General features: G+C 58.8%; 1 protein-coding gene across 1 annotated transcript; it reads right to left on the reverse strand.

The window, feature by feature from the left end:
* On the reverse strand, positions 1–23,625 carry SEMA7A (semaphorin 7A (JohnMiltonHagen blood group)). Its single transcript, XM_020873565.2, has 15 exons — positions 23,305–23,625; positions 22,880–23,108; positions 9,464–9,615; positions 8,600–8,641; positions 8,172–8,264; positions 7,873–7,957; positions 7,615–7,725; positions 6,868–7,007; positions 6,078–6,262; positions 5,104–5,212; positions 4,821–5,019; positions 1,969–2,096; positions 1,618–1,772; positions 1,365–1,426; positions 1–1,040 (listed from the first exon to the last, which is right to left on the reverse strand). Exons 2-15 carry the CDS (start codon positions 23,049–23,051, stop codon positions 679–681), a joined length of 1,995 nt encoding a protein of 664 aa, XP_020729224.2. The 5' UTR covers positions 23,052–23,108; positions 23,305–23,625; the 3' UTR covers positions 1–678.

Consider the following 23,625-nt stretch of genomic DNA (forward strand, 5'->3'; position numbering starts at 1 on the left):
ACCCTACCCCGCATGTAGTTTTGGTATTTCATACAGATGCAGTCAGAAGTAGCTATACATGAAAGAAGCCTAACATAAAAATAGAGCTTTTTCCGTCCTTCTGTCCGGAAAGCAAACATCCTTCAATAAACATGCAACGCAGCTGCCTAAAGAGACCCAGGGCTGGTGAGGAGGTCACAGAGGGCAGCCCCGGGCCTGCAGGAACACTAGCCTCCCCGAGTCCTGGCAGGAGGGAGAATGAGGGGGTGATCTGGGTCTAGAGAGTCCAGGAGGACTCGGGCCTCAGCCTTAAGGTCCAGAGATGGGGTCCCCCATTCCTCTTTTTAAACCCCACTCTCTGGCCCACAGGCTCTTAGGCCAAGAGCATCACTGCATTTCATCAGTTTGAGGAGGAGTTTTTAAAAATAATCTCCAAAAGATAAAGTCTTGGGTCATCAAGGCCCCAGCTTCAGAGTCAGAGCCTGCATTCTGTGGCCCGCAACACCCTCACCCCACGGGGGCCCAACAGCCGCCTGCGGCTGGCCATCTGCAGGCCCGGTGTCCCCCGTCAGGTTTACGCAGTCCCCCTGGGAAGAAGTGGTGGGCAAGGAGCTCACGGGCCCCGCCGGTTCTGGATGTGAGACTTTTCCAGTGCCTCGGGGCTGCAGAAGCCTGCAGCATACCCGGCCCCGTGAGGCTCTAATGGACCAGCAGGCCAAGCATGAGTGTGGGCAGGACACCCAGCCAGAGGCTGGTGGCCAGGGAGCAGGCGTGGCCCAGCAGCTGCGAGGTCATGGCGCTGTCCTCGCGTAGCAGCTCCCAGTGCTGAGCTTCGCGGAGGTAGGAGCCCTCCTGGGCCTCACAGTAGTAGTGGCCGTAGTGGAGGTCCGTGAGGTTCTCAATGAACAGGATGCAGTTGGGGCTCTGGTGGCCGGGCTCACAGCTCTGCTCCACACTGTTCTCGTGGCGCCAGGAGTAGGTGGCGTGGCGGGACTCCATGGGGCAGCTCAGGTAGTAGCGGGAGTTCTGGGCCAGGGAAACCTTCTGCAGCGGGGCCTGTTCTGAGAGGCGAGGGGAGGGAGCCGTGAGGAGCAGCCGAGGGCTCCTAGGCAGGCTGTGTCCTCCCACGCTGATAGGGCTACAAGGCCAAGGCTTCTAAAGGAACATGGGGAAACTAGCCCCCATCTCCTCCTTACTCTCACCTGCCTCCCTCACCCGACTCCTTGTAGAACCCCCACACCAAGGGGGCTCCCTCCACAGGATTGTCCTGCCCCATCTGTCTGGAGCCCCCAGGACCAGACTTGGCCTCCCTCAGACAGGGCAACTGGGGCACGAATGTACCACCCGCATTGGACTGTAGCCTCTGAGCTGGGCCAGATAGTTACCTGGCTTCGGGTTGGGGCACCCCTTGTGTGGCTCGACTGGATTGATGGACTGCAGCACTGGCCTGGAGTTGGAAGGAAGAGAGAGGCTAAGAAAACAGGAGGCCACAGGCCTGGCCCCTTCCCTGTTCTCACCCCCGACCAGTAGCAGCAGTGGTGCCCACCCGGAGGAGGGTCTGGCCAGAAGGGACGCCGCCCATCAAGCACCACTGCTGTGTCCACTTTCTCCTAGGAGCAGGGGGCCCGGCCAACATACTCTTGGGAGCTGTAGATGGAGACACAGCGGTCCTGGTACCAGCCGCAGTAGGGGTCGCGGGCCATGAGGCAGCCATGACAGCCCCCGGTGTAGACTTCACACAGGTCCAGGGGTACCTGGCTCACCTCCCACTGGGAGTTCACATACAGTTTCCGCTGGAAGGAAAAACATGACCAGTCAGGCCAGGGATCCCAACTGAGTTCTAAGCCCCCAGACTGAGGTCCAGCTGCCTGGCAGGCCCGGGGGCCCAGAGACCCTGAAAAGAACATGCAAGTCACACGCAGAAGGGCTCTGTCCTCAGCTGGCGGTCACGTCGGCCCCACAGGGCGGGTTGAGAATGGGGAGGCTCACCCGGTCAGCGTCCAGCGACATGGCCTGGATGGCGGCCGCCCGGCGGAAGGGCTGGATCTCCAAGATGTTGAAGACAAGGCCGTGCTCCCGCTCCCCCGGCTCCACCACCTTGTGGATGGTGCCCTTGTCTGTGAGTGAAGGGCAGAGGGTCAGCAGGCGGGAGCCCCACCACAGAGCCAGGCAGCCTCCCCCTGGGCGGAGCTGACCAGGAAAGGCACGGGTGGGCAGGGCTGTAAGTCACGGCTCGGGCGAGCGTCAGAGGACGGGGTGGGGTGGGGGGAGGACAGCATGACTGGGGAGGGTCTTAAGGGCCCAAAGCTATCACAAGAAGTTTCCAAGGCTGGGCCAGGGAGGCCATCCCAGGAGGCTCTGGGTTCCCCAAGGCCACAAGGGGAAGCTGGAGCACGAAGAACAGAACCAGCAGTCCCACGTGCCCCAGCACTGCCAAGCCTCCAGCTACATGCATCAGTTACAGTACTTCATTTAACCCCACACTCCCCTGGGAGGCGGGTATCAACATCCCCACTTCAAAGAAAAGGAAATGAGGCTCACAAAGGCCAAGCAACTTGCTCAAGGTCACGCAACTGGTGACTGGAACCCAGAGCAGGCAGAACCAGACCCTTCCAACCTCTTCTGTTTCCTGGACTCTTTCGGGTGTGCTTTCTTTAAAATAAACTTTTTATTTTGGAGTAATTTCAGATGTACTGAAAAGTCACAAAGACAGTCCAGAATTCCCATATACCCTTCGCCCAGTCTCCCCAAAGGTTAGCATCTTGTATGACTGTGAGATTTGTCACAGCCGAGCAGTTGACACTGGTTTGTTATGATTAAGTCGACTGCAGACTTTATTGGGATTTCACGGGTTTTTCCGCTAATGTCCTTTGTCTGTTCCAGGATTCAATCCAGGATTCCATACTGCATATGCAGTCTTAGGGGATTTTTTTATTTTTCTAAAATCTTAGACCTGAAAAGGACCTTAGGTTCCACATAGGGGATCCCAAGGTCATATACTAGGCTGCCTGCCTCAGAGCCCAGAGCTCTCTTCATTCACTCCTGTCGGGGACTAACGGGCATCTTGACCCCTGAGTCCTCCCAATCCTACCTCCCCAGCTGTCCCAGTTTCTAGAATAGCCTACCTCCCTTTCCCTCCCTCCCAATTTCCCAGGGCATCACTTGCCCCAAAAAAGCAGTCAGATGATCAGATGACTGCCTGCCGGGGACATTACCTCTAAGTGTCCACGATCCCCTCTCTGCGGGTTCTGGGATGTGGTCCCTGGCTCCCTTAGCCTGACAGGCTCCCAGCGCAAGCACTACCTTCACACCCACACTGCCCTTCACCTCTTCCACACAGCCCGGTGACAACCTCTCATAGCTTCTTCCAGCTGTAAGAGGCTCCCATCCTCTGCAGAGGGCTCAGAAAGTCCTATTTCCCATCCAGCCCCAATCCTTCATGCTGCAAACTCCAAAACGGTACCTCTCTGATGGCCCTCACGGAGAACCGAGACAAATGCCCTCATCACTCAAGTGCATCGGCTTCCAGGTCTGCAGAAGGGGAGCCTACAGCTCCCTCAGCCCAGGACCAGCCTGCCTTGTCCTGGCTCCTGCTCCCAGTCCTACATCGTCACCCCGCCTACACCCCAGTGCTCCATCCTGCTGGCTGGTCACAATAGCCGGGCCATCCACTGCTGGAGCAGAGCAAGGACAGGGGTCAGTGAGTGGAGCCAGGGAGCAGAGCAAGGACAGGGGTCAGTGGGTGGAGCCAGGGAGCAGAGCAAGGACAGGGGTCAGTGGGTGGAGCCAGGGAGCAGAGCAAGGACAGGGGTCAGTGGGTGGAGCCAGGATGAATGGAGGAGTCAAGGGGCGGATCTCACAACTCAGAAGCCAAGCCTGTGAACGGGAAATTACTCTCCTCAAGACTCCTAAGAGCCAAAAAACCAATGAGGCCACCATGACCCTGAGAAAACCCCAAGGTGAAGCAACAGCAGGAAGTCACATGGGGCGGTATGTGCAACTGAGGGGGCTGCCTGAGGCCTAGACTACATGACCCCAGAGGTGTTAGGCACTGGGGGAGACACTGCTTTTCTGATGGTGCCACTACCCAGTCCTAAGGAAGGCCTACAGCACCCTCCCCTCAATACTGATCTCCATGCCTGCTCCCAGAGCATCTTCGCCCACAGTCTGGGACCAGGAAGTTGCACTAAAGCCACCGCAGGGCTGTCTTCTTCATGGCCAATGACCTTCTGGGATGCAGGCTCACCTTTCAGAATGTTTTATTCTGCTTCTGGGGCCAGCCAGACCCCACTCCCAGAGGGAGCCCCTCTAGGGAAAAGGAGGTGGCCCGGCAGTCCTCCGCAAGACCCTGCAAAGGCACTGCCATCTGGAGGCCCTTCCTCACATCTCACGAAATTCTTTGCATCCCACATCAGATGTTTCCTCTTACCTGCATAATCTCAAAGACAGTGAGAGGGACCAATTTCCTCACTCTGCCTGGCGGAGGCCCATAGGACACCTGGGACCAGGCCCTTCCACCTGACTTTCCACATCTCTTCCTACCATCCTCAGGAGTCAGAGTGCTGGACCAAGCTACACCCAGCTTTGCTCACACTCAACACATTTCTGCCTCTGAATCCAGGTATCTTCTAGCCTTCAATGCCCTCCTCCTTCTGCCCTACCTCCTCCAGGAAGCCCTCACTGCCTGACTCTTCCACAGCTACACATATTAACTCCTGACAGCTCTTAGCCACTCAGTTCTCCCTTCCAGGTATAGCTATACAATCAGATGTTAATGACATTATTCTTTATACTCATTTTTACCAAGTAGACTGGAAAAGGGGTCCCAGGTAGCCCCTTACCTGTGGTTAGGTAAAGCACATGGAAGGTCTCCCCATTGCTGGCATGCATGCGGTGGACAACCACTTTCTGGTAGTGGTACTTGGAGTGGAACAGTGGCGTCTTCAGAGGCCCCATGGGTTCCACCCTCTGCACCACCTCAGGGTGACTGTCGGCCACCTGGAAGGTCTCTGTGGGTATCGGCTGCCGGTCTGGCAGACACTGGGCAAGGAGAACAGGTCCAGATCAGTGGGGTGGCTGGGAGATGGGGTCGCGGGCTGGGCCATGGCGGGTGTCACTGCTCACCTTGCCAGGCCGTGGGTTGGGGAGGCTCGAGTGGTAGCCCTTGAGTGAGGAAGTGCAGAAGACCTTGTCAATGTCACCGAGGGAGTACACGCAGACAGCCGAGTAGTTCCTGGGGGGACAGACAGACCACCTCAGTGGGAGGCCCAGGACCACCCACCTCCACTCACTCAGGCCAGCCCCGCACCAGAGTACAACTACAGCCGTGTGACCAAGCCCCCTGGCCTTCGAGCTCCATGAGGGCAGGGACTCTCCTGGAGGCCAAGGCCAGTGCCTGAGTGTTAGCAAACACCACTGAAGGAAGGAAGGAGGCAGGACAGAAAGAGGGAGGGACAGAAGTTCAGCCTAATTTCCTTATTTTGCAATATAAAACCACAACCTGTATTCTGTCACGGAATCAGAGTTCAGAGGTCAACCCCAGGGCAAGAGGAATCCCAACACGTACATCCCTAGGATGCTAGTGGCCATGGAGGCCGGACCCCCGTCCTCCTCCCAGCCTGCTGGGTCCGTGCACACGGGAGCCCCAGAGCAGGGTCTTGGTTTCCTACCGTGCACCCACCTTCCCCCCACACACCCTGCACTTAGGCCTGCCTTGTTTTCAATCAATGAGAGTGATTAAGAGGTGTGAATTATCAGGCGCAGGCAATGCCTGAGCGGGTGTGATAGCACCCAGCATCCTGAGAGGCCTCAGCAGCCTTTTTCCCAGGGCCCAGCAGCCGCTCTGTGTACACAGCTGGCGGACACACAGGCCCAGGAGCTATAAGCATGCACACGGCACATGTGCACACAGCTGTCTGTACACCAGCACACACATCCCCCTGAGCCCTGTGTCCACCCAACCCAGGCCCGGCAACAGCCTCGTCCCCTGAGCCTGGAATCCCTGCACTTGCCATATCAGCCATCCCCTCGGCAGGGCCCAAGTGCTTTGACCCCCACTGGACACTCACCAGCCTAGCCCCAGGACAAGGGCCACTCACCAGGGGTTGGAAAAGACGCCATAGACCCTAGTGTCCTTCCAGTGGCCATTAGGGTCGGGGAGCAGGAAGACATCCTGGAGCCGGTTGAAGTTCTTATTGGTAGTGGCATCACTGCACACCAGCATGGCTTTCAGGAAGGTGTTCCACTTGGAGACCGACAGTGAACTCTCACCACCCTGGTCCCCCTGGAAATGAGGAGGGCAGGGGGACGGTCCCTCAGCACCTGCCTGGACTGCCCCACACACCCGGGGCACCTGATGCCAGGAAGGCTGGCACCCAAGCTTCTGAGGAGGAAAGGAGGCCCTGCAAGGGGGGGGACATGCCAAGGGGCGAGGCTGGGGTGCCCCACGACTCAGGCCAGGCTCCAGGTGGCAGGCTGGCTGACCCAGGGCTCAGGGCCCACACTGGGGACCTGCAGGGTGCGGGGGTCAGGTCCCCACCGAGCACACGGGCTCAGACGCACATCTGCCCAGACTTACACATTCACACTCACACACAACACAGACCTACACAACCCAGCATCTTCACGCCGGTGAAACACACAATGTCAACACACTCTTGTACCCCCGCATATGCTCATGCACACTCTCCATGAATACACGCCTGTGCACACCTTCACACACGCATGTGATCGCAACCATCACTACCCACTCACAGATGCACCCACCCTCCTGTGCACACCCTCTTCCTCCCACAGTCCCACAGACTCCCTCGCACACTTGCACACACACACTCACTCACTCCTGTTCAGGCACAGACACACTCGCATGCCCACGCTGCTCTGGCTCACCCTACACAGCTGGGCCACTCGGGACACGTTGAGAGGGGCCTCGGGATTCTTGTCAGGGTTGTCCTCCCGGAAGAAGTAGTAGATCTTGTCATCGTAGGCCTGGTCTTGGTGCACAATGGTGGCCTTGATGAACTGCGGGTCTGCCGGGGACAGACGTGAACGGGTGTGAGGAGCCTCTCAGAGGACCCAGCCCCCGAGTCTGCACAAACAAACCCACGTCCAGTCCCACCCAGAATAAACTTCAGAACACCAGGCCAACACCCCAAGGGGACTGAGACTCTGCACCCCCACCCCTCACCTGTTCTGCCCTCTCCTACAAAGATGTCATTGGCCCAGGAGCAATGACTTCATGCCGAGGGACCGGGAGGAGTCCCTGGGGGCCCCTATGTCACCTCTGCCTAATTGGTAGAGGAGGGAGTGGGAGTGGCCCCACATGAGCTCAGCAGAGGAACACGCTGTGGCTCCTGGGGACCCCGCACTGGGTCTGGGGCTTCCTCTGATTTGTCCGCAGAGGGTGTCAGGCCCATTCTGGGCCCACATCTTCACCTCTGCTACCCCCTGCTCCTGGCCAGGCCCGCCTCCTCGGCTCTCTCTTCTTAGGGCTGCACCCAGCTCCCGCTTTCCTGATGGCCTGTGGCCCCAGCAGCCCTCAGGGAGACCCCCCCAGAAACATGAGGACCCCAGGGCATTCACACACGCTCGTCGGCCCAGCCCAGCCCGGCCCGGCCCAGTGGGAGCCTGACTCACTCTGCATGACGGTGTCACTGGTGTACAGCTCAATCTCACCCCTGATGCGGCGGAACCTAGGGATTTTCCCGTTATATTCCTGCTTCCGGATGGTGGAGTACACCTCGTCCCCTGGACACAGTGGGAAGGCCACGGATAAGGGCACACAGCTCTTGGAAGCCCCTCCACGGGGCCTGTGCCAGGCACAGTGCTGACCACCCTCCCCCAGCCCAGGGCAGCTGCCCTCAGGGCACCCGCCTGCTCCAGCCACAGCCCTACCGTCAAACAGAACCAGGGAGTTCTCATCTGGGCTGAAGGGCGCATAACCTCTCCTCTCCCCAAGAAACTCTGCAGAGTCGTTCACCTGGGGAAAACCAAGGGGGTCAGAATGCCACGTGGTCCCATGGTCACTGCCTCCCACGGGTGCCAGCTGCTCAGCCAGGGTCCCCATCCTCCCAGGAACTCTGTACAAGGTGAGACCAGCCTCAGAGCGCCCCACCACCTGCTCCCACCATGGGGGGCAAAAGCCCACCCAGACAAGGGTGAGCTGATCAGCACACAGGGAGGGGCCTCCTCACCAGGATCCAGCAGCTGGGATGCCGAGCGTTGGTGCCACAGGCCAGCAGCCCCTCGTTCTGCTTCTCCAGGAGTGTGATGTAGTTCTCACAGTCCTGCCAGGAAAGGCAGAAGGCAAGAAGTTGGTTGGAGGCCCTGACAGGCCTAGCACCAGGACCCTCAGTCTTGGGAAAGAAGGCTTCAGAAATCTGAGCCCAGAAGGTATCTCTAAGGAGAGCCCAAGTGGGTGCAATTGACTCCCACCCCCCTAAAAACAGAGAAGGGGTTAGGGAAGGAGTGTCTCCCCTTCAGGCCAGGAACCCTAGGACAGGGCTGCCTCTCTCCTCCCGGAATGCGGCTCCCAAGACAGGGCTAGGCCTCCTTCCTCAGACTCTTAGGGACTTTTCCAAGGGGCCCAGCCTCCCCTCTGCAATCCCTCTTCCCCACTCACCTGCTTGTCCCGGCAGGACCCCTTGGTGGAGCCAATGTTCACCTGAGGAACAGGGAGGGGGGACATGAGTCTGCCTGCCAGGGGCAAGATGCCCCAACTGCTTTCCATGCATCCTCAGGATGGGCTCGTTCGACAGATGAGCAATTAGGGCTTCAAGAAGGGGAGTGATTTACCCAAGATCACACAGGCTACTCAGCCTGATACCCAGAGCCAAAGCCCAGAGCTCATGGGCCAGCCCAGAAATCTCACAAGACAGGGTCACGGGGTTTGGGAGGCCCACTTCCTGCTAGGCCTCCCTAGTCAGCGCTCCCTACCCGGCCAGGCGTGTTAGCTCCATGCCTGTCTCCACATCACTCCAACACCCAGGCCAGTCAGGACCACTTTCAGGGGTGTCTTTCCCCAGACACCACTTATGGGGTATCATGAGGGCTGACCAGTTCTGGAAGACATGCCAGCTCCCCCGGATTCCCTGAGGCCTCTCACCAAGGCCAGAGAGGAGATAAGATGGGGAAAGGGACTTCCCTAGTGGTCCAGTGATTAAGAATCCACAGGTCAATGCAGGGGACACAGGTTCAATCTCTGGTCTGGGAAGACCCCAAATGCCACAGAGCAACAAATTTTGTGTGCCTGTGTGTCACAACTACTAAGCCCATGCCCTAGAGCCAGTGCTCCAAAACAAGGGAAGCCGCTGCAATGAGAAGCCCGTGCACCGCCACAAAGGATAGCTCCCGCTTGCCTCAATGAGAGAAACCCCGCACGCAGCAACAAAAACCCAGCTCAGCCAAAACAATCCATCAATCAATCAATAAAAAGAAGACGGGGAAGAAAGAAGAGAGAAGGAGGCAGGAGAGGGTTCAGGCTCACCGTGCGCACAGAGGCGTTCCTGCCCTTGGAGAAGTCAAAGACATAGACTCTGTTGCGTCCGCCCACCCACACGGAGGAGCTGCCTGGCTCATGGAAAAGCACCGTGTGTGGCTCAGTTGAGCCGAAGTCCACATGGTCCTGCCCTGCATGGCCTAAGGAAGAGACAATAGGCAGAAAACGTTGAAGCTGGAAGATCCCGGTCTGCCCCCCACACACACCGCATCCACTGAGCTACGAGGGCTTGGAGCTGGCTATGGAGACACTGGACCCAGAGCTGTGAGTAGGAAACAAGAGGAGCCCTCTGGTAGGGGTTGGAAACCAGCTGTCCTCACCCCAAAGCCAAGGCCCCTACCCTACAATATGTGTGACCTCAGAGTGGGGACAGAATTTAAGGACCCCTGGGGAGAACCGACCCTACCCCCACACCCCCCCTGTACACACTCTGCTGCTCCCAAGAGGGCTGGGCTTGGGAAGGAGGACCAACTCTGCTCTGAGGCTCTCTGCTGCCTAGGACAGAGCAAACGGTCACCTCCACCTCCTGCAGGTAGCAAGGCCTCTAAGAACCCCACGGCCAGTTCAGGCTCCCAGGAATCACTTTGCTCGAAACCCTCTCCCCTCCTTCAGGAGACCCTCTCTGACCCTTCCCAGCCTAACCCATCCCCTGAGTGAGCAGGTCAGTAAGGATCAAGAGCCAGAAAGGAATCTTAATGTCCAGGTCCTCCCATTTTAGAGATGGAAAAACAAAGGTCCAGAGAGGGGCAGCCCAAACTCACATGGGCAGTAGCAGGCCAGGAACCAGAGCTTCTGCCCCCAAGCTGGACTCTGTGCCCTGGACTGCCCTGGCCTGGTTTCACAAGGATGCCAGCTCATTCCTGGGGAGGGATGACCAGCCCCCACTTCCCCACAACTCTGGGATGGGGGCCCTTCACAGAGCATAGCCTGGGACTTTAAGTAGAAGGGCTGATTGGGACAGTTTTGCCCAAAAAAGAAAACTTCTGCAGCCACTGCCTCCAGGGAGAAGATGTCTCATCTCCGGTGACATCGCTGAGGTCGTCCTGCTTGCAGGGCTAAATTACAGGAATGGGACAGCCTGCGGTGGCGCCCCCAGCAATCAGCCATAACTAGCACCAGCCCACCTCCGACCAGCCCGTGTCCTCAGCCTGATCACTGTTTATTCAGCTGCAGCAAACTCAAGGGCAGCAGGCAGTGACACCCAAGCAGGACACCCTCAGCCCAGACAGAAAAGAACTGCCCTGTCCTTGACTTTGCCCCCAGTCCCCTCTGTGCCATTTGAGCTATTCCTCCTGATTCTGCATTCAGCAGGGACAGAGCGCCCTACCCACCCTGCAACACCGCCCTCTCCACTTTCACCCCCTTTCCTTAAGATACATTCTTGCATGGCCAGGTCACGTGGGCAAGTGGGCTATTCTCAGACTCCACCTCAGCTGAAGCCCGGCTCACTGTATAGACGGCCTTCAGGGACACTCTAGCCCAAGGTCGCTCTGGAGGCAGGAGGCTGGCTCATCCAGACTGAGTGTTGGTAGACAGGAACGTTCATGAAGACGCCAGCACTGCGGGCCACAGAGAAGTGCTGAGCTCACGGCCCTTGGGTTCACCTGGCGAGGGCTCAGCCAGGGCTGGCAGGCTCCCCTTCCCCAGCAGTTGGGATAAAATTAGAGTGCTGGGGAGAGACACAGGTTTTCCTGACTCAGCGCCCTGGCTCCAGCTCCCCTTTCACCCACAGCCTGAGCAGCCGCCATCAGCCCCGCAGCCTAACCCGGAATTGAGACAGTCTGTAGCCCCAGCTCCCCACCTACTCCCTGAGACGGTCAGGCAGCCAGAAAAAGCTACATGTCTGGGCCTGAAGACGCGGGGCTGGAAGCTGAGATCTGAGGCCCTCAAGAGGCCAAAGGGGAGAAGCTCCAAGGTCACACTGGCCATCTCCAAACAGTCGCCTCAGCTCATGGCCACAGGCCTCAGAGGAGGGGTCTGCACAGCCGATGCTCAGCCCTAGTCGTGGAGGAAGGGGCGTGGGGGGGCCCTGAGGGAGCCTGTGTCTGGGGTCACAGGGCCATCCAAGTGAGGAGACACAGCCTGTCCTGGGCAGTCTAGTCTGACGGGAGAGCCGTGGCCTGGCCCTGAAGAGCAAGCCCTGCGGGGAGGCCTGGCCCTACCCTGGAGCCCAGTTGGAGGGGTGAAATAGCCACACCAAAGCAAGCCTCCATGGCGCTCAAGCAAAACTGGTACAGACCCCCAGGCTGCTCACCGAGTATCGCTGAGAACACACAGGAGGGTGAGGGCTGCACGGAGGTTGGGGGGCTGCTGGGTGCATATGGAGGTGCTGCTGGGTATAGCATGCCAGGACAGCCCTGCACAGATCTGCAAGTGTGAGCCCCGCTGTGCTCAAATCCTGGCTGTGGCTGTCGGGGTCAGGAGTGGGAGGGAGGCAGGAACTGCTCACCTCATCTTGCGGGAGAAACGGGAGCCCAGGAGCATTGCCTCCCTTGACCCCAAGGCCCCCGCCCCTCCCGCCCCTGCGCCTGGTGATGTGTACCAGGGGAGATGGCACCAGCTCGGCCCCAGGACGAGGCCTTGGCCCGTTCCCTACCCCAGCCCCAGCCCGGCTCCCGCACTGCCCGAGGCCCTCAAAGGGCCTGATTGTGCAGGGGAAGTGTCTGAGCGGCAGCAGCTAGATGAATACATGAAAGGAAGCTTTGTTCAGGTCACAGGAGCGGGGGCTGGGGGGCTCAGGGGCAGGAGGGCTGCCTGGAAGTGAAGGCAGCACCAAGTCTTGGCAGCCAGGATCTGTGGCCCCTTGGCACCAAGAGGGGAGGGGGTGGCATTCAAGGCTCCACCCCAGCAGGGGTGGAGCAAGGCCGGGGCCTGCTCCTAAAGAGTTTCAGTGTTGCATCCCTAAATATGTCTTCTTGCTTCCTTAGGAATCCAAAAGGATGGGGAAGGCAGACAGACCTATGCTAGATGGGTCAGAAACACAAGAAGAGAATTCTAGGCAGTGGAAACAGCCTGAGCAAAGGTGGGAAAGCTGACTGTGTGGTGGGTGAAGAGACCTAAAGAGAGGAGAAGGGGGAAAGGTGGGCTGAAGCCCCCAGTGTGGTGATGCGGGAAGGGCAAGGCAGGGGACCAAGGCTACACCAAACCCCTGCCCTTCAGTCTCCAGAGCTGCCTTCTTTTTCCAATGAGCGGAGCCAGGATCCACAGAGCCTCCTCTCCTCCAGAGTCCCCCCACCCCAGGTCGCCCTGTCTGACCAGCCCGTCCCCCCACTTCCTATCCTGGAAGTCTAAAAGGAGCACCGTCTGGCACCGTGTCTCCCCCCTCACTCCCCGGCCTGACGCATTAGTGGCTGACTAAGTGGTAGCTAAAAGCTCCCAGAATAACCAGGGGTTCAGGCAGGGGAGAGGGCTAGGGACACACGGGGTGGGCATGGCCCCAGAGGCAAGCCAGGCACAAGCCCCCTATCCCCATATGATTCTTTGCCAATCCTGGCTTCTTCTGGACCAAGAAAGGGCACACTCAGGCTGCCCTGTAACCAGCTAGACTCCGTGGCCCCCTGAGCCCCCACCTTCCTCACTAGGCCCAGCCCCAGACAGAAATGAGGCTCAAGAAGATGACCAGGTGTCAGGGGGGCAGTCCTCCCCCATCAGGCCCCCAGCCAGGCCATCCCTGGGGCTCTGATCCTGTGGGAACCAATCAGACCTGACCCCTCTGGTGGCCCCCACCCTCCCAGCACAATACCGGCAACCGACTGTCTGGGACAAGTGTGACCTTCCACGGAGGGGGTTTTCCTAAAGCGGGGCTGCCTGGTGGAGCATCATTCTTCCTCATCAGCGCTGGGTGCTGTCACCCCCTGGTCCTCAGCATCCCCACATCCTCACTGCCTGTGAGAGAGGGCTGCTCAGGGGAGGCAGGAGAGGTAGCCAGAATGGGGGGCGGTGTCATTATCTGTGGAGGGAGCAACAAGGGATGGGCCCCACAGTCTGGTCTGGACAAGGACAGCCTTCCAAGCTGACCCACTGGCCCGACAGGCCTTGAATGCTAACCTCAAGGAGCCCTTTGAGAGCAGGCATCAGGGCGGGCTCTGAGAATGGCAGGAATGCGGTATCCAGCAGGGAGTGCCTGCAGCAGGCAGCCAGGGAGGCCCGGGCATGGGCACGGGGCAGGAGCCAGGCCACCCTCCGACTGGAGGCCCAACCACAGCTGTCAGGAGCCTCCTCCCATAGTCAGGCCCCACCCTGGATCACCAGACCCACCTCACACCCTCGCCAGAGGAAGAAGAGGGAAGGCCCACGCGGGGACCAGGAATTAGCCCTCGGGCTCGCCATCCTGTGGGAACCCACAGGTCAAGGAGAAGGGAAGGGAACAGTGGCTGACCTGAGGGGGCCCAGAGGCCAGAGAGACCATGCTGCTGGCCCAGGTTTCTGGAGCTCAGCACCCTGCTCCAGCCCAGGACCACAGCCCGGACTTCCATGAGAGCGTCCTGATCTTCAAAAGCCATCCGTCCCCTTTTCTCGGCTTCCCTGGGTCATCTCCTGCTCTCTACCCTACAATTCCTTGCTGGCCAAGGGAAAAGTCACTGACCTGGTAACTGGAAGGATCAGCCACCCACCATCCTTCCAGGTAGGACTCTGACCTCCAGGGGCTTTCAGCAATCAAAGCCTTAAACTCGAAGGAATGACCGTGGAACTCTGTGTCAGATCAATGGACGGAAACCTTTCCCCTGATGGAGGTGAGGGGCAAAGGAACAAATGTTTCATCATTGCCTCTTGCAGAATGGCAGGGAGGAGGGTCTGGGAAGCCGCTCCTTGTATCCAGAAGCCCAATTTCCGGGATGGCATGGGCCCGTGCTAAGGAAGGGTTGTGCTTGCTGTTGGAGTGCTGGCGACACTCGGCAGGGCAGGTCAGGGCTCCAGACAGCTGCCACAGCGTTGGTGTGCTGGGGCAGGTGGCAGCCCCCGAGGCGGTTCTCAGGGTCGTGGGAGGTGTGCCTCTCTTTATCAACCATGGGAACAGAGAGCGGTGTGCTGAGCCATGGGGAGGGTCTTCCCACCCACCAAGGTCAGCCGTGGGTGGGAGAGAAGCTGAATGCGAACTCAGCCCGGGTTCTCTCTGCTCCGGTGGCAGCCAGGCGGCTGGGTGGCCGTTACTGTGACCAGGGACTGGGCCTTCCTGAGTGTGGCTTCCTCCTCAGTGGATTGGACGGGCTGGTACTCGCTAAGGTCTAGGTTTTATGACCCACCGTGACTCTTGGAACAAAACACTCAGGGTTAAGCTTGGGGGCATTTGGGGGAAAGCGTGGGGTTGTGAGTGCTGGATAAGTCAGAGACGGCTTTCTGGAGGCACAGGCAACAGTGAAACCACATCCTCATCTGCCTCCACCAACTAGCTCACCAAATTCCCCCGACCACCCCGCAAAGAAGTCAGGACAGCACCTGCATGCCCATTTTACAGACAGGAAAACTAAGGGCCTTCCATGCCACCAAGGGCTGTGTGCTCTCTGCATTGCACCACTGTTCTCGAAGGACCAGAAGGCTTGACTTGCTGGAGAGATCAGCTGGGGCAAAGGCATGAGGGTAAGGAGGAGCGTGGAGAATAAGCTGAGTGTGTGCTGGGGGCAGGGCTGAACCAAGATAGATTTGGGGGCTCAGGGAAGGCTAGCACAGAGGCCCAGCCAGACAGGGAGAAGGCTCCAAGCCCAGGGGAGGCAGGAAGCCACGTCCTGTCCAGATTCTGCCCGGATTCCATGGGCCCTTCAGCTCAGCAGGTTCCAAAAGCCCCAGAGTGAGGCTGAAGTCAGGTGGTGGCTCTTTCAAAGGAGAGGACAGGCAGAGGTACTGGGCCTGCCCTTGGGCCCAGGGCCAGAGTAGGGGTCAGGGAGAGGGCAAAGGATGGCTAAACCACCCCGAATGGAAGGAGGCAGGCAGGACGGGGGGCCTTGAGAGACAGAAGGTTCCTTAGCTCAGCCTTAGCCTGGGCCAGAGGGGAAGAAGAGAGGGGTCAGAGAGCAAGGGCAGCCAGCCAGCATGGGCAGTTAGGGAGAGCTGGCAGGGGTCAGGCTGCCAGGGCTGCATTTCATCAGCAATCAGAGATGCCAAAGGGGGAGATGACGCAAACGATGATACCCCCACCTAACTGTTACACAGCATTTACTAAGTGCCGGGTGGTACTCAACTGTCAGATGTATTAACTCATTCAATCAGCACTGAACTCTTCGAAGGCAGCTTCTCTTATGCCTGTTCTATAGATGAGGGCAGCCAGACACAGAGAAGTTGAGTAACTTGCCCAAGATCACCCAGCTCACTGGTGGTGTGGCTGACACTCAGGCAGACTGAGTCTGAAATCTGTGTTTATAACACTGGGCTCCATAGGTGAGCCCTTGGAAGCCTCTAGGTCAGCCTCTCATACAAATGAGGAGACCGAGGACCAGAGAGGGTGGAACCTGGTCAGAGGCTACTTGGCCGATGAATGCCTGACCTCTATCCACGATGTCCTAAAGAGAGGGTGTATAAGCAAGCGTGGGTGTGCAGGCCTGAGGGAGGCAGGGACTAGGGACCTGGGGGTGTGGTGCCGCACTGCGTGCTGACTAGTACACAAGCATCCCATGATCTCTGCCTGGAATAGAAGCACAGTGCAGTGTGGGCAGGCTATAGCGAAGGGAGGGTGTGCTCAGAGACCCTTCTTTACTATCCAACCAGCCAGGCTCCCATCCAACCTGCACAGGTTAAAAAAAAACAAAAAACAAAAAGCACTGCTTCTACCTCCCAACTCAAGAACCCACCAAGGGTCCCAACTGCCTGTCGCAGCAGGGCCAACTCCTCCGCTGGGCAGTCAAGGCCCGCCCGTCTCCGCTCCTCTCTGCAATGGCTGCACGGCTGCATCCCACTTCTACCCCTTCGCTTGTGCTCTCCCTTCTCCGACCACCTTTCCCCTTCTCTCTGTGCACATGGTCTTACCTGGGCTTAAAGATCTAGCCTCAATCCCCCTCTTCCCCTGTCGGCTTCAGGAAGTGTCCCAGACTGCTCCAGGCCTCACAGTTCCGTCCTCCCTCTGACCTTGTTCTATACACCATCTGGCACACACCATCTTCTCTCGGATCACACTGCTTGGTGGAATTTCACCTGGACTGTGGGGTCCTGAAGGTGAAGCCCAGTCCCCCAGGGCCAATCCAAGGCCAGGACGGGCAAGTGCAGGCAGCTGAGGGTGTTGCGTTAAAAAGGAGCAGGACCAGGGTAGGCCAAACCCCAAGGTCGGACTCAGAGACACCTTAGGACAGGCTCCTGGGCCACCGACAGGGTACCAGCCTTTCCCGGTGACCTTCCTCCCTCACTAGGCTGGCAAAGAGCCCCGGGCCCAGAAGACAAGGATACAAGCAGCAATCTATGCCACATTCTGCCCCACTCCACGTCCCTGTTCCTCTGTCTAGCCTGGCTCTTCCTCCTCCACCAGGCAGTCGTCCCCAGTTGCACCACCCCACACTGGCCCTTCCTGCTCTCACCTCCTGTCCCAGTCCTTGGCTGTACCAGGCTCCTGACCTCCCCAGGTGCCCTCTCTAGTCACAGGCCGCAGACCCACCTCTCCAGGTACCAGCAGGCCCTTCAAGGGCAAACCCGGAGCCTCTCCTCTGCCCTCACCGGAAAAGGAACTGAACACAGACCAAGGCACAGAGTAGGGACTGGCTGCCCTCCTTCGTGAGGGCCACCCCCAGGGGTGCTGGGTTAGAGCCCCACCCCTGACTGGCAGAAGGAGGGCAGAGACGCGGCAGGCTCAGCCTAATCCCGGGCAGCCGTGATGATTAAACCCTGATTAGTCCATGCCGTGACACAGATCAACCTGCCCTCAGGACCTGAGGCCCAGCTGCCCCGAGGAAAAGACCAGAAAAGTGCGTGGAGCTGGCCCAAATCCAAGGTCCTGAAGGGAGGAGGTCAAGCTGCTGGGGCTCCTGGGAGAGCACTGGGGCAGGGAGAGTCTGGGTCCAGCTGAACTGGAAATGGGCTCGGGGAGCCATAAGCCTGGGGACAGAGCATGAAGACAGACAGACAAGTGGAGGGAGGCCAAGGGCTGAGGCCAAGGACAGTCTTGGGAGGAAGACAACGCCCTGCTCCCGGCTCTGCCCGTCTCATTGGGTGATGCTGGGCCAGTCCCTGGCTTCTCTGGCCTCAGTTTCCCCATCTGTGGAATAAGTGGTTAGCCCAGCTGACCTCTGACGTTTGTTTTCTGACATCAGGCTGTGTGAGTTAGAGTCAGCCAAGAAGGCTCCTTGGAGGAAGTGAGATCCAACCAATAGAAAGAAGGAAGGGGGGGTGAGTTGGGTGCTTGGAGGAATGGCCAGCAGGGCAATGGCCTTGAGGCAGGAAAACATGGAGTGTGGGGAATGGTGAGGGAAGACCTGTGGCCAGGGTGGGGTGGGGGTACAATAAAGGGCTTGGAGGCTGACTGGCCATCGGGAACAAGAAAGGGATGGATGAAACGTCCCTCACAGCCTGGGCTGGCTAGGAAAGGGAGAAGCCCAAGTCTTCTGACATTTGGGGGCTACAGTCACTGCTCTAGGAGGAGCCCCCCTCCTCCCCCACCCTTGGAGATAGGTGGCTTCCGGGGCAGCCAGGCCTGGCCAAAAAAGGAAACTAAGAAAGGAGGAACCAGAGCTGTCAACTAGAGCAGAGGAAGCACGGTCAGCCCCTTGTGACACAGCTAGACTGCCCAGCAGTGGCACTGGGGGTGGAGGATAGGACGTCAGCTGGGGCCTGAGGTGTCAACTCGGGGGCCACCCACTCCCACCACTGCCACTTGCAGGCCACTGGGTCCCACCACGTAGGCTGAGCCCCGGCTTCCCACCTGCACATTAGGGGTGCTGGCCCAGCCTTCTTCCGAGAAGTGTGTCCTGCTTTCCCTGCTTCTCCCAAGTGCCCAGCCTGGGTAGTGATCCACCCCGGGTAAGGAGGTGAAGGTTCCTGGAAGTGAAAGCTGGGCAGAGGAAGGCCATCTGCACCTCCCACACCAGCAGGGCCTGGCTGATGCTGGGCAAGCTCCTCAGCCCATGAAGCATCTCTGCTGAGGACTGGGCATCCTCACCCAGAGAACACCCGTGGTCAGGAGTCAGCAGGAAGGCTCTGGGGTCCCTGAACCCTGCCCCAGCTTCCCATCAGGGAGCTAGCACACAGGGAGGTCTTCCCTGCCCGCCATGGTCCTTCCTTCCTACTGCTGGGCTGGCTGTGGAAGGCCAGGTGCCTAGCTCAGACACCCTCCTCCTACAAGAAACCCTCCTGGAGCCCCCAGCCCAGGCTGACTCAGTGTTGCCCACACAGCTCCTTGCCTCTCCTTCGTCCTAGTTGCAAATTCTGGGGTCTGAAATTCTGTCACACCAGGGTACTGCCTCCTGTCCCTCCCCTCTCAAGCTGGCTCCTATTCCACACACCATCCTGAGCTGTCACCTCTTCCAGGAAGCCTCCTCTGATTGTGCAGGCTGGATTAGGTACCTCTTTGACCCCCACAGCTGCCCTCTGTGACAGGCCCTGACACGTTGCATTGTAACTGCAGGTTGACTTGCTTGTCTGTCTTCTCATCAACACAGAAATGCCTATGCACTCATCTAGTTTCTCATCCCTGGTTCCCTAGGCCCAGGACCAGCACAAGGTTGGCCCCAGCAAACGATAAATGCCAAAAATATCGAATTACTATGCCCACCCCCGGAGTCACAAACCAAATGAGCCATTTCCTCCAGCTGATCAGCCATCAACTTATGAGAGAAAATGCTAGGAAAGAACAGAAAACTAAAGGAGTTCCCCTGACTTCCCAGGTTTTGGTTTCTCCTTACTGCTTGGGTTTGAAGAGACCACTATAGCCTCCACCTGCCCCGGAAAGGCAAGGGATTAGTGTTCTGATAATGATGTGCTCAGTCGCTTCAGTCATATCCAACTCTTTGCAACCCTATGGACTGTAGCCTGCCAGGCTCTCTGCCATGGGATTTTCCAGCCAAGTATACTGGGTGGGTTGCCACACCCTCCCGCAGGAGATCTTCCACGACCCAGGGACTGAACCTACAGTCCAAAAGAGTCAGACACGATTTAGCGACAAATACCACTACCTGCTTTGGAAATTTGAGGAAACTGAGGCTCAGAAAAAGTCAAGGGGTGGGGGGGTGGCGCGGGAAATCAAGCACTTGCCCAGAGGCACATAGAAACTCATCAGAGCTGGGTGCAGAACCAGGCTTCCAACTTCCCATCTCTTTCTCCCCAATCATGGTCATCTTGGGCTGGTGCCAGATCTCTCACATCCCAGCCTGCTCTTAGAATTTTCATTATTCAGGAAAGGGGGACCACAGAGGTAGCAGGAAACTCCCGGTGACATCACCAAGCATCTCTCCCAGCTTAGAAACTCCCCTTCCTCCTGGGACTTGCCCCCCCTACCCCCCCTGTTCTGCAGGGGGAGTTCACCTTGAAGGTGATGAATACATCTGAGTCCCCAAAGGGGCAAGGATTTCCACTGGAAATGGTGATGCTTGGGGAGCCCCAGCTGTGACCTCATCCCCTTAAAGGAGGTGACAACAACCCCCCACCCTGGGGAGTGGCCCCATAATGGCTCCCCCAGCAGCTGCCGAGTCAACAATAACATCCTGTTTTTTAACTGGACAAGGGAGATGGCAGAACCAGATGGATAAGTGGAGACTGTGCTCTGCTTCTTGCTGTGGACAAGCTGGCTCACCTCCGACCTTGGAGATCAGGGTCTTCGGGTCTTCTCCATCTCCAACCAGGGATGGAATGGGAGAGGGGTACACAAGCATGCCCACCTCCTGCCTTCACCTGCAAATCATTCCCCTCCAGCCCCTGCTGCACAAAGTCACACCCTTGACTGGCCCCTGTGTCAGTGACAGCTCTAGGGGGAAAAACTCCAGAGTCCTGACAAGCTCTGAGGATCAGAGACAGGTACAGAGCTCAAGGGCACCTGGCAGGTCAGTACTAGCATATCCCTTCTTCTGTCCAGAGCTGCTCTGGGCCAACCTTTATCAGGCTGGAGAGGCATCAACCCCCCTGACAAGAGCAGGCCAGGACTTTTCCAGAACTCCCTTATTTAATCATCCCCTAGGACTTGGAGGTTCAAGTAGCAGGAAATAAATGACAAAGAAAGATCCCTCTAAATCCATTCCAGTCCTCACACCTGTCCTGGCTTATAATTAAAACCCCAGTTTAGGCCTCGCGGAAAAGCAGCTCCAAAACCACCTTTATCCTTGGTCTAGTCGTTCCTGGAGGCTGCCGTCCCCATCCCTTCACCCCACTGGTATACAGGACGTAGGCCTCCAGCAAGGCTGGGAGGGTCCTCCTCTCACCCTACTCCTGGGTTCGCCTTGCCCTAGCCCATTCCTGTCCGACTGCCATGTGTCACTCCACGGGAAATAGGAGGCAGCTGTCAGCTAGGCATACCATTACCAGCTGGTGGTCCTGGGGGACAGGTGGATGGCAGGGTTTGTCTGGCCTGTGGGGTGCCTGGCACCAGTGAAGAAGACCACAGATTGCCCTTGGCCAAGAAAGGTGAGGGGCTGGCAGACCCAAGTGGGGGTCAATAGTGCATTACCCAGCAGAGGGCACGGCCACTGTGGCTACAATAGTGAACTGCGTGCAGCAGAGACAGCACTTTGGAAAGTGGGTAAGAGGACAGAAATCAGTTTTAAATAGCCTCAGGGTGGGAACTAAGTGCCCGAGATGGGAAGGCAGCATTAAGTGCTAAAAGGTGGGTGTGCATTAAGTATGTGTGTGAAAGGGTATCTTGGGAAGACTGGGGGATGGGGAAAAGCAGAGCCAAAGGCAAGGGGTTCGGCACAAGGGGAGCCTTCAGAACACTCAGGCAGAGGGAGATTTCCGAACACTCAGATGTGGCCATCATCCCCTTCAAAGTGCACAGATGCCGTGCTGTCCAAGACAGCTAAGCGGACCGAGGAAAGACAAGGATGCTGAGAAGGAAGAGAGAGCCCAGGTTGGAGCTGGTATGACTGAGGGGCGTGTCGGGGTCTACCTTGAGTGGATGGTCAGGGGTCCAGATGCCCCGCTCCACTTGCAGCAAGAATATCTTTGTCTGGGTAGCAGAGCTGGCCCAGGAGTACCCTCTTTATGGCCAAGAAACGGCCTAAATCTTTCTCCACTTCCTAACTCAGAACAAGCTCTGGTCCCTGCCAGATCAGAGCCTCCTCTCTGCACTGTGAGCTCACACAATGCACAGTGACCTTGGGCGAGTCACATTCCCTCCACTGCAGCAGCAGTTCAGGCCACTTGCTTTTGGAGTGGGTTTTTCTTTTTTCTCTCTCTCTCTCTGCTAAGAATACCTGCCCCAGATAATGCTCAGGCTCTGGCAATCCCTGCAAACCGCCTCAGGCATCAAAGAGCTCCCGGAGGGGCCAAATCTACCAGCCCCCCAACCCCCACTGTCGGTCCACCACTACCGCAGGGGGGCCGCGCAGACGCCAAACACGGGGACACAGCCCAGTGGCAGGGGGGTGGGGAAGCATTTTTGTGCATTGCAGAGGAGGGGAGCTCAGCCCCTCGAGGCAGAAAACCCCTCAAACCACCCAGCTGGTTTTCCAACCCACGTACAGTGGTCTAAACTGAGGCGCCCCTGGGGGAGACTCCGGTCCCCCAAGTTCACATAACCACGAGGGCCTAAAAGCTGCACTCCTTCCCCAAATCCTCTGCCTGGGGGTCCCAATGGCCGCGCCCCACCCATCGGGCACTGCCCCCACGCTGGCGCCGAGCCCTGTGACAACTGCCACGTGCGGACAAGGGGGGAGCGGCTGGTCCCGGCATTGCAGAGGCAGCGCCCGGGTGCCCGAAGCCTCCGCACCGCACCTTGTCCGGGCTCTCCACAGGGTGCCCACCCCTTTACCCGGCCCGCGCTTGGGGCCGGGGCGGGGGGCGGGGGCAGGCAGCGGGGTCTTTGTTCCCGCAGCCCGAGCGCAGCGGCGGCGGCAGAGGATCCGCGCCCCCTTGCCGGCCCCACTGGCTCCCCGCACGCAGCTAGAGCCCGCAGCTCTGGAAGACAGAGTCGGGTGGAGGTCCCGGCGGGAGAAAGGATCCCCCGCACAGAGGCCCGGGCGCTGGAGGGCAAGGAGTGCCCAGGGCCGAGAAGAGGGCCCTCTCCGTCCCCCTGCACCCGACCGCTGCGGCTCCCGGCTGCGGGCGGACTTGGAGCGACTTAGCCGGGCTCCGGCCCCCGCCGCTCGCTCGCCGCAGCGTTACATCCTGCTCCTGTGTGGCCGCGCGCACATTCACACACTCACCCGGACCCACACGCTCCCGGCGGGGACAGCCCGGGACCCACAGAGCCGCGCGCACGCACTCGTTTTGGTGCCGCACACTCCGCACCCGCCCCGCGCGGCACTGGCTCCCGCGCCCCGCAGCTCGCGCGGCGCCACCTACCTTTCCAGACAGCGGAGATGCGGGGTCCGCTCTTCGGGTGGCCTTGAGAGGCGGCGGCCGTCCAGACCAGCTGCAGCAGCAGCCGCAGCGGGAACCTGGACCGAGCCAGAGGGCTGGAAACGCGGGCTCGCGGGGCGCCGAGGGCGGTGCATCTGGACGGAGGCGGTGTCATCCCCGGAGCGGAGCGACGGCGGAGAGCAGCCAGACTGAGCCAGCGCCCGAGCGTGAGCTGAAGCCAGTGCGAGGAGGCGGAGTCAAACGCCTGACCCCACCCCGCCCCTCCCCCGCCCCTCGTCTCTAGGCTAGCCAAGCGGGATGTAAGTGCCCCCCTCTCCCCCTCGCCCCAGGGAAACCTACACCACCTCTTTCTGGGCAACTCCACCGGCAGGCAGAACCCGGGTGGGCAGCGAGCAAGACAGACTTACGGTCTTCTGTGATGAGCTCCAGGTTCTGTCCCCTCTCCGGGCCTTAGAGTCACTCCCCCCAAAGCATAAAGGGATTGGCCTAGCCTAGAAGTCAGGAAGGACCTCTCCTGAGGGCTCCGACAGCCTCGCTAATGGTCAGCTAAGTGTTTGGACCCTGAAGGATGTGGTTCTCAGAGGCGGGCTGGCCTGTACACAGCTCCTCTGAGCCTATAAGCAGAAGCAAGAAGCTTTTCCCTAAGCAAGAGGGCGGGGTTTGTGCAGAGGGTCAATAATCTGTGGGGAGCACTCAGAACCCCATCCTTGCTCTGCTGTGAGAACACG

The sequence above is a fragment of the Odocoileus virginianus genome, chromosome 16 (genome assembly GCF_023699985.2).
Source record: "Odocoileus virginianus isolate 20LAN1187 ecotype Illinois chromosome 16, Ovbor_1.2, whole genome shotgun sequence".
In the NCBI taxonomy this organism is placed as follows: domain Eukaryota; kingdom Metazoa; phylum Chordata; class Mammalia; order Artiodactyla; family Cervidae; genus Odocoileus; species Odocoileus virginianus.